General features: G+C 36.2%; 2 protein-coding genes across 2 annotated transcripts in view; one reads left to right on the top strand and one right to left on the bottom strand.

The window, feature by feature from the left end:
- Positions 1 to 8,228, bottom strand: part of LOC135208346 (acetylcholinesterase-like) — an 11,213-nt gene extending 2,985 nt beyond the window's left edge. The window contains exons 1-9 of the mRNA XM_064240448.1: positions 7,940 to 8,228; positions 7,393 to 7,595; positions 6,202 to 6,351; positions 5,615 to 5,765; positions 4,305 to 4,490; positions 3,517 to 3,722; positions 2,416 to 2,563; positions 1,620 to 1,795; positions 41 to 190 (exon numbers count right to left, since the gene is read on the bottom strand). Of these exons, the coding sequence (XP_064096518.1) occupies positions 41 to 190; positions 1,620 to 1,795; positions 2,416 to 2,563; positions 3,517 to 3,722; positions 4,305 to 4,490; positions 5,615 to 5,765; positions 6,202 to 6,351; positions 7,393 to 7,593 (1,368 nt within the window). The 5' untranslated portion in view covers positions 7,594 to 7,595; positions 7,940 to 8,228. The remainder of the gene's footprint in view (positions 1 to 40; positions 191 to 1,619; positions 1,796 to 2,415; positions 2,564 to 3,516; positions 3,723 to 4,304; positions 4,491 to 5,614; positions 5,766 to 6,201; positions 6,352 to 7,392; positions 7,596 to 7,939) is intronic.
- Positions 1 to 10,000, top strand: part of LOC135208777 (betaine--homocysteine S-methyltransferase 1-like) — a 55,760-nt gene that overhangs the window by 29,990 nt on the left and 15,770 nt on the right. The gene's annotated exons all lie outside the window — the stretch shown is intronic.

Below are 10,000 nucleotides of genomic sequence, written 5' to 3'. Positions count from 1 at the left end.
GCAAATCAGCTTTTCAAATCGACTTACCATGAGCTTATGCTCCAGTGAAAATTTGTAGAAATCCTGGTAGGAGACTGACGCCCGGTTGCTGTAGCTCGTACCTGTAGGTCTTCCGGCCAAATGCAACGTCACGTGCATGTTGCATAGTCGTTTCGTCGTGTGCCGCATTCAACAAAAAGTCTGACACAAGCTGAATGGAGGACGGACAAAAAAAAAACATATTATATATATCTATATATATATATTATATATAATAAGATTATAATATATATATATATATATCCAGTTAACCTCCACGGTGAAAAAATCAAGAGAATGGGGACTTATGGTCCATGAACCGGTTTCGATTTTATTTCAAAGCCACTGGATTGGAAATAAAGTCAAAAGCTGGTCAGGAACTAAACTTCTCTTATTTTCCACTTGTAGTAATGTGTAATAAGTGATTGTACTCTATATGAATATAAATATATATATATATATATATATATATATATATATATATATATATAGACTGGTAAAAATGTTCTGTTACAACAGAATTTCATCTAATAAAAGGAGTCCATAAAAACACCAAAATATAGAGAGAAAAGTACTATATTTCAGAGACTGCTGTCTCCCTCTTCAGGTGGATGAATGAGAAAAGTTTACAGAAAAGGTGGTTATACCAAGAGGTCCATCCACAGGCAAGACAATTTAGGTCACCCCCGCTGATAATCTTCCTTTAATCTTCTTAAGCATTGGTTAAATGAAAATCTTGTTGATCGTATCTGAATCCCATGTTCCTTTTGAGATGTTCATTACCTGCCTCTCTTTTATTTGACTCTTGTACCGGCAGTTGCTGCTATAAATTATAAGTGACAAATTCCACGTATAATTTATAACAGCAACTGCCGGTACAAGAGTCAAATGATGGAATCGGCCTTAATAAAAGAGAGGCAGGTAATGAACATCTCTAAAAGGAGCATGGGATTCAGATACGATCAACAAGATTTTCATTCAACCAACGCTTAAGAAGATTAAAGGAAGATTATCAGCGGGGGTGACCTAAATTGGCTTGTCTATGGATGGACCTCTTGGTATAAATACCACCTTTTCTGTAAACTTTTCTCATTCATCTACCTGAAAAGGGAGACAGCAATCTCTGAAATATAGTACTTTTCTCTCTATATTTGGTGTTTTTTATCGGCTCCTTTTTATATTATTATATATATATTATATATATATATATATTATTATAATATATATATATATATATATTATATATATATATATATAACATTTATAATGTCACGTCCAAGAAAACCTTGGTATTAGTATCCTGCATCTAGGGAATTCTGGGTATTTTCAATACTGATGTTGCTCACACTAAAACCAATACATGGAGGTAAAAGGATCACAAAAAGAGACGTAAAATATATTACAGCATAACCGTAATCTAACCCTCTACGCTCAGGCAAATGGTCTACTGCAATCAAAATATGAATTCGAAAGAAATCTAATTTATTTTTCATGGTTCCATGGTTTCAATAAGGAATAGATTAAGCTGCATAAAAAAATTTAACTAACTATTGGTGGCACATCTCTATGATATCTTAAGAAATGAAAGCTTTGTGTCTCACCCTCTCTAATTTATCCTCATTTTTGCGCGAGAGTTCGATGGCGCCCACGTAATGGAAGAAGGCTCGGCGAGTGAGATACAGCTTGTTGTCCTGATTATCCAGGAAGAGCAAGTTGGGTCCTGTCGTCTCGAAGTTGTCGAGGAAGTTCGCTGCTATGGTCTCGTTCCCAAAAGACACTGAGGGTTAAGGACATTCAAGATTATTTGGGCACCCAATACATATAGCCTAAGGTGTACAGTGTGAATTCGGCTATTAAGCAAAATAAGGGAATGAATAAAAAAAATGGAAAAGAGAGAACAGTGACTCGGCAGACCTAACGCTCTCTCTACAGCGAAAGAGATGGCAACTACCCTCTAAAGAACTATTAGGAAATCCTCATACTTTAATGACTATGAAGTGACCTAAAACTAACTTCTATTTGCTTACGGCTATTACAACAAATCCCGGGAATAAATCAAAGTTAAACTGACAACTGGAACCTAATTAAACAGGAATCCAAATACGACAATACAAGAGATAGACTCTACTATCAAATATCACCTTTTTACTATAATTGATTTAGTTCATTATTACTCCGGAAACTGAATAAGTTCGATTAGAAATGCATTTTCAAGTATCAAGCACACATCAAATATACATACGTTCATTTGTTTTGTAAACATACATACACACACGCATATATATATATATATATATATATATATATATATATATATATATATATATATATAATATATAAACCAATACATCTAAATCCGAAAATTAGGAGGAAGTATGCCCTATGGGTTACACTTACTCAAGAGAAAGCTGGCACCTTCATTCTGGCAAACTCCAGCCATGATGTCCACGGAGTTGTATATTCCCTCCCTCACAATTTCCGCTGGATGAGCAGGCAAATATTCGCCGTCAACGCGAGGTACCATGTAGAATGGCAAGAACAGTGTCTAAAGCGAAATGAAATACGGTTTCATACAGTTGAACTGGAATGAATGAATTATATCTACCAGAGACAGAACATTCCATAATCAAACAAATAACTTATTAGTGTAAGCACGGTGCATTACCGATTTAATGCCCTGTTGAATTGCTGTAGTATACTGATTTCGGAAAACCATACGAACCAATATATGCATTCACATAACTCCATTCGTATTAGAAAACTGAAAAATACCTAAAGCCTGTTGTCCTAGCTTAAATTGTGTTTGTTAAAATAGCGCGATCAACAAAATATAACATGGCGTGTGACTTTTTTCCACTTTCTGCAAAAGAAGCAGCCCCACAACTTATGATCAAAAGATGAGGTTAGATGGCTGCGTGTATGGAAAGGCATAAGTGATCACATGCTGTTCGTTAAAGTGAACCAAGCCTAGTAGCACACAGGGAAAGCTAAGTGCTTCAACATTTCGAGGCCATACGAAATGCTTTCTAGAAAGAGAGTGACTTGTTTTCTGAATATGGGCCCCTTACAGTCTTTCTAAGTACATACATGGCAGAGAAGTATGCTGATGAACTGAGACTTCAGGTATGTTTACAATAATTGCGGCTTCAGTGCAAAGTATAAATACCCCATTTTCACACCACTCTGGCACCAAAGCCCGTAAGTATTAGTTCGACACAATTTCAATTACTCGTTTCCAGGGATCGTATGAACTAGCAAGAACTATATTGAAATAAGCTAAATACTCATGGTATGGAGAATTCACAAATTTATTTAGGCAAGCCCCATCGTGTTAAGTGAAACATAAGCACCAAAAAATGCTAATTCATAATTCCAGATACATAGAACAAACCTATCTTGCCCTCCACAACAGAAAACTGGCATTTTTATGCGATAATAAAACCAGTATTACCCTCGTTCAAAGATTTCTGGAGTGACGAAAACTTAGAGAAAACTCACAGTGTCTAATAATGATCCCATGACCAGTTCATGAGGCGATTTCTCCATGAAGCACTGAAGGAGCTGGTCGCTGTCTGGTGAGGAATCATCTGATCCTGGACACTTGAAACTCTTGGCCATGGCCAGAGCACGCTCTGCGTGGTCGTCACGAACAGCCCACGAATTGAGGGCTGTGCCAGACTGCATAATGGCTCGATGGAATAAACCTGGTCAGGTGTGATTTAGACGAGTTATGTCTTTGAAATGAGTTAGTAATAGAAATGAATCATAAAACATGTAGAGCTAAGCTTAAGATGACACTGATTATAGTCCTGAGTCCTAAAGAGGCCAAAAGAGTTTGATCAAATGTAAAGTATGTAAAACGCCAAATGAATTCTTCATATTTCCATTTTTTCAAAACACCCATTTGACTGCTTTCATTTTTCTTACCATACAAAGTTTTCATGATTTCACAAAAATCAGAACTTTGGGTATTTCATTAATAAACTAAACTGGAATCCTTATTTACGAAATAAATCACATTAATTGGTACGTTATCTGTTTCAATTAAATTCTTTCGTAGGTTTCCTCGAAGAAAACTTATTCTTATCATCATTATTATATAAACTTATTCTTATTTTGATCATTACAATAAATTTCAATTATGACGTTTTTATCCTATTGAGGGTTGCACAGTGATGGCTGCTTCATACTACTTGGTAGAAACAAGCTTTTTCTTAGTTGAAAAAAAAAACGAATAAATGAAGCAAAAAGAAAAACAGGAGCAACTGGAAATGTTTGAACTTGACCTTTGGAGTGAGGAGTGAGGATATGATAATGGACGGAAGCTGAACCTGCGCTTTCCCCGAAGATAGTTACTCGATTGGGGTCACCCCCGAATCTCTGGATGTTCTCTTGGACCCATTCAAGGGCTGCCGTCTGGTCTTTGAGTCCTAAATTTCCAGGTAGTACAGCATCACCAGTTGACAGGAATCCTGCAAAGTAAAGTGCGGCAGTGTTTGTAAAGTGAGGCAGTGTTTGTAAACTGAGGCAGTGTTTGTAAAGTGAGGCAGTGTTTGTAAACTGAGGCAGTGTTTGTAAAGTGAGGCAGTGTTTTAAAGAATCTTGGAGTTTGGTGTAGACAGATTTACAAGCATAATGGACGAATACAAAATCCTGGAAACTGTATGTCCATCGTTTAATAAGAATCCTAGAAAACTAAATGAAGGTCGTTAGACAAGAACAAAAGCGGCGGGGACAGAAAAAATTGCTGAAATAAAACGGCAGTAAATGCAAAATGTTTGACATCCACTATGTCTTAGTGCCACAGCAACAACCCGGGAGTAGATGAAGGCTGAACGAAAATGAATCTGTGTGAAAATTAAAAAAATTAATGAATTATAAGAAAATCAAGGTAAAAATAATAGGAACATCCAACTAAGAAAAGACAGAAGAAAATTGTTGGCTGCTAAGCAGTGGGATCACAGTTATATAATGAATTTGTTGTTGAATAGAAAAAATGATCGGGCTAGCATGTTATAAGTATATTGCATTGCATTGCATTCATAAAGTGGGGGAGTGACTAAACTGAGTGACCAGTAGCAAGGCCAAGTGCAATTATAAATCAGGAAATAAAGAAAAAAAATGAGGTAGGGGAGGTTATAAAGAATGGAAGAGCGAACTTAAGAGGAGGTACATGAAGATAGGGAGAGATAACCAAGCAAAATGGTAGGAGTTGAAAGTTACCCAATCGCCCGGAGGAACAGATAGTCAGGGAATGTTAGCTCATGAGAAACGGAGATTGATTCTGTAGACTTCATTTTTAGAAAGGGTTAAGGAATTTCAGTCGAGGCCAAAAATATATTACCTCCGAACAAATGCTGCTATCGTTTTTATTTTATTTATAAAATAGCGTTAATATTTTGTTACTGACTCTTATGTACTGCAGCATATTTTTGTGATTTGGTTTTGGCCATGTGCTATCGCTGTGCTAGTATAATTTTAGAATTCATTTAGGCGCAAGTGGCAACAGTTCCCTTGTGCACCAAACCTGCACAATGACGACGATGATAATGATTATGAATAAGCAGTACGCACATAAGCGTTAATTCCAACTAACCTAATGTCCCTAGGCGGTACTGGATGGTAACAAGAACAATGTCCTTCTTCATCAGAGGCTTTGGGGTTCCTCCCACGTTATCAGCATCGCCCAAGACGAAACCTCCTCCATGGATGAACACCATCACCGGCATTTCGGCTTCGTCCTCCGGCTGTGGATAGAAGCAAATGCCTCAGAAACATAAAGATTTTCCAATGTTTGTTATGCGACAACTGTTCAATTTTCTCATGTATATTTGATATTTTAGCCAAGAGTTACCCATTTATGAATATGTGGTATTTGGGTCCAGGGCCAATCGCTGGGACACATGATGTCATTCAGGGCTGAGAGGAAAATTGAGAGTAAGAGGTTTGAAAGGTGAAACAGGAGGAAAACCTCGCAATTATTGTTAGAAGAGGGTAGAAAATAAGATGAAAGAAAGAATACGAAAAGATGTACCGTAAGAGGAAGAAAGATGTTGCAGCTACGGGTCCCATTGACGCTGCAAAGAACCTTAAATAATGCCCACAGTGCAACGCATGGGGCGCACTGACAGCACTAACCACCCAAGGAGAATTTGTGCTATCGACTTCGGTGTTACGACATACCTGAGGCGTGTAGACGTGGAGATAGAGGCAGTCTTCTTCTCCAGTGATCTCAAGCTTGTTCTGAAAGAAGGCTTCAATACCAACTTGCGGACATGGAGGAGGAGTGAAAGGCTTCCTCGTTCCGCTCCATGACACTGGCGGTTCGGGGTCCTGTTGGTTCAGTGGCAATAGAATGGGAAATTCGCTGATGATTTAGAGTTAGCCATTATTCTCCTTTTACTTTAGACTCATTACCAAAACAATGCTTAACAGAATTATATAGATCTTTTGTCCTACTGGCAAGAAAACGTACATCAATGTATAAGCAACCTATAAGGGATAAGGCAATGGTTAGTTTTCGCATTCAACTATATATATATATATATATATATATATATATATATATATATATATATATATATATATATATATATATAATATATATATATATATATATATATATATATATATATATACATACACACACACACACACACACATATATATATATATATATATATATATATATATATATATATATATATATATATATCACACGCGCATATATATATATATATATATATATATATATAATGTGTGTGTGTGTGTGTGTCATATCAAATTACCATGAGTCATATACATACATCGAGCAACAAATGTCCTTTAGTATCTAATTCGCTCTACCTCGGAATTAATATATTTTCATATATGTTAACCGAAGGGGCATTTTTTAGACGCTAAGAAATTTGTCGGCTCACGGGCGCAAACCATCAAATCCAACAAATTTAGGACGCACAGTGAGCAGACAAATTTCTTATCGACTAAAAAATTCCCTTTCGGTTAACATATATGAAAATATATCAATTCGGAGGTAGAGTGAATTAGGATATTAAAGGACATTTGTAACTGATGTATGGATAAATATATATATATAGTATATATATATATATATATATATATATATATATATAATATATAATATATATAATATAATATAACTTGTGTATGTATGTATACTATATAAGGGGCGTTTGGGAGCGAACCTTCCTGCTGAATACCTTTGAACAACGTTACGCGAGGTGAGTTAGATTACTGTAGACTAAGTGCCTAAGTTGAGTTAGGAATGGTGAGCTTGACAGATAGGCTACAATATTATGATCCCAAAAGATGCGGCCATTCATTCAGGAGGAAGTCCAGGATGATAAATCCTACCTTGAATCGGAGTTCTCCCACGGGAGGAGCCCCGTAAGGTATCCCCCTGAAGGAGTAGAAGAAGCGGGACTCCCCAACGCTCTCCCTGGTCCCTTGGACCGCTCCTTCGCCGAGCTGAACCTCCCAGGTCTCTGGGGCGTCCGGTAGTGAAGCCCCCAAGGCAGTGGCCAGCGCCAGAAAGCCCGCCAGTATCCTCAACATTCCTGAAGAAGGAATGTGCTCTGTTAAAATGCTTCACAAAAAAATATCATAATCAAAATCTCTTTAATGACCCTTGTAAAAATAACAGATGGGTGTCTCTCTCTTAGACTATTAAAACTACAGTGAAAATTGTAGAATAAAGATAATGAAAGCATTCTCTAAAAAAAAGGATTGAGTGCAAAGTTCAAGCCACTATCCTGAAATAAAAAAAAAACTATGCGCTCCTCCAACTCAAAACAAACTTTATACGTCTAGTAACATGGTAATGAATCATAATAAGACTCTAAAACTACCTCAGTGAGCAAACAGACCTTACTCGAAACAAATATGAGGAAAACTAACTCACTTTCCACTGCTGGGAGATCCTGCGCTTTCTTCAGTATGTCTGAGCCTCTGGGATCCTGTTGAAGAAGTTGTTAGACCCTCGACATCCGAGCCATGAGTGGAGGCGAAAAGCTCTCGTGGGAGACCAAGGAACAGCCTTCAAGGTCGGCATTCCATAATTAGTGGATTTGGATACTAAAATTACAAGGCGCCACTCCTGTTTATGTGTGAGACAGCAAATCCTTTACGTCACATGATCTGCTTCGTCATCCAGCAGATGTGAGAGAGAGAGAGCACATCCACGACTCAGCTTTCATGACGGCAGTTCTTATGAGCTTCTTCCTGCAAAAAATAAATAATATATATATATTATATATATATATATATATATATATATATTATATATATATATATATATATATAGATATATACACACACAAAGTAAAGTGTTAACAAAAGACGAAACGAACTGAAATTGTAGTGATAAAGTATTCTTAAATTTTTGTCAATTCTATCCGAACATTAACGAATTCAAACGAACACACACCATTCGACGTAATCTTTGGGTACCGGGTTGTCTAAGAATCACACCCACGACCTCGTAACTGCCTTAAAGTGAGCATAGCAACAAGAACAACAAGTGTTTGGTTGGATATCGGTGGACCGTAGGGTGTGGTGGGATGGGGAGGTGCAAGATTTACAAAGGCATTAAGTAGACGTTCGCGTTGCACATTTATGGTCTTTCAGACGTAATTCAGTTTTTAATATATAATAATAATAATAATGATAATAATGTTGCACTATGACATTTTCCCCTACTTACCAGATTTGGATTTACAAATGCGACTTGGTAGGGCCATTATATTTGGCAGCGACATCGGCTGCTATTCTTATATAATAACAAAACAATTCTCAATACTTGCGTCTTCAGCTTTTGCTGTGTGTTGTTTTTTTTTCAACGAAAGAACAGAGTAAAATGCTATGATCATTTCTCAGAACCGAGACAAGACAACCTTAAGATTTATAAGCCTCATGCCAGCGAGTCATCTTGAATAATAATAAAGAAGATTAACGAGGAAAAAAAGGGATACAAAAACGATTTTTCTCACAGCTGCGACAAAGACTCGTAGTTCTGATATTCGATTACACTTGAATTTTCACCAGAGGGATTTTGTGAGAATCAACAATGATTTTACCACAACAAAGCAATTGAAAAATTTTTTTCTTTGGGTTCAGGAAGACTACGGATGACTTGAGCGATGAAAATACTACATCAACTTAAGGCCAGAGGGAAAGGTTGTGGTCACATTGACAAATGTTTTTTCAAGATGGCACCGAGGAGACTAAAAAAAAAGCTTCCTTTTTTTTCAAATGGTCCACGAACGTCATCATGAGTGGTTATTCTCAGTCTTCAAATGCCGCCGTCTGGAGATGCGGACTTCTATTTTGGGATGATAAGCAAGTAATGAACATTTTCTTAATGCATGTACATCAACACATTATTCAGGCATACGTATATATGCATGTATGTGTGCACACACAAACACACAACACACGCACATATATATCTATAGATATAGATATATTATATTTATATATATATATATATATATATATATATATATATATGGTATATCTATATATATACATAATATATACGTTATTATATGGGGATACAATCCACAATGAAGTAAAATCCTCTTGTAGTTTAGTGAACAAGACCACAGTTGATGGTCGAAATCTTTAATTTTTAAACTACAAGAGGATTTTACTTCATTGTGGATTGTATCCCCATTTACTTAGAGGTACGACATAGTACCTGGCTTCTATATATATATATATATATATATATTAATATATATTTAGAATTCTATCTTGGCAAAATGATCAAGCAATGAGAGCGTGTTCGCTATGTACAGCATACTGTAATTAACATATATATATATATATATATATATATATATATATATATATATATATATATAATATATATATATATATATAACACACATATATATATACATGTATATATACATGTGTGTGTAGACTTCACGGCGTTTAAGCCCTTAAACGCCAATGAATC

This window comes from Macrobrachium nipponense, chromosome 35 (genome assembly GCF_015104395.2).
Source record: "Macrobrachium nipponense isolate FS-2020 chromosome 35, ASM1510439v2, whole genome shotgun sequence".
Classification (NCBI taxonomy): domain Eukaryota; kingdom Metazoa; phylum Arthropoda; class Malacostraca; order Decapoda; family Palaemonidae; genus Macrobrachium; species Macrobrachium nipponense.
Note: the sequence above shows the minus strand (reverse complement) of the source record. Positions and strands in the feature narration are given on the sequence as shown.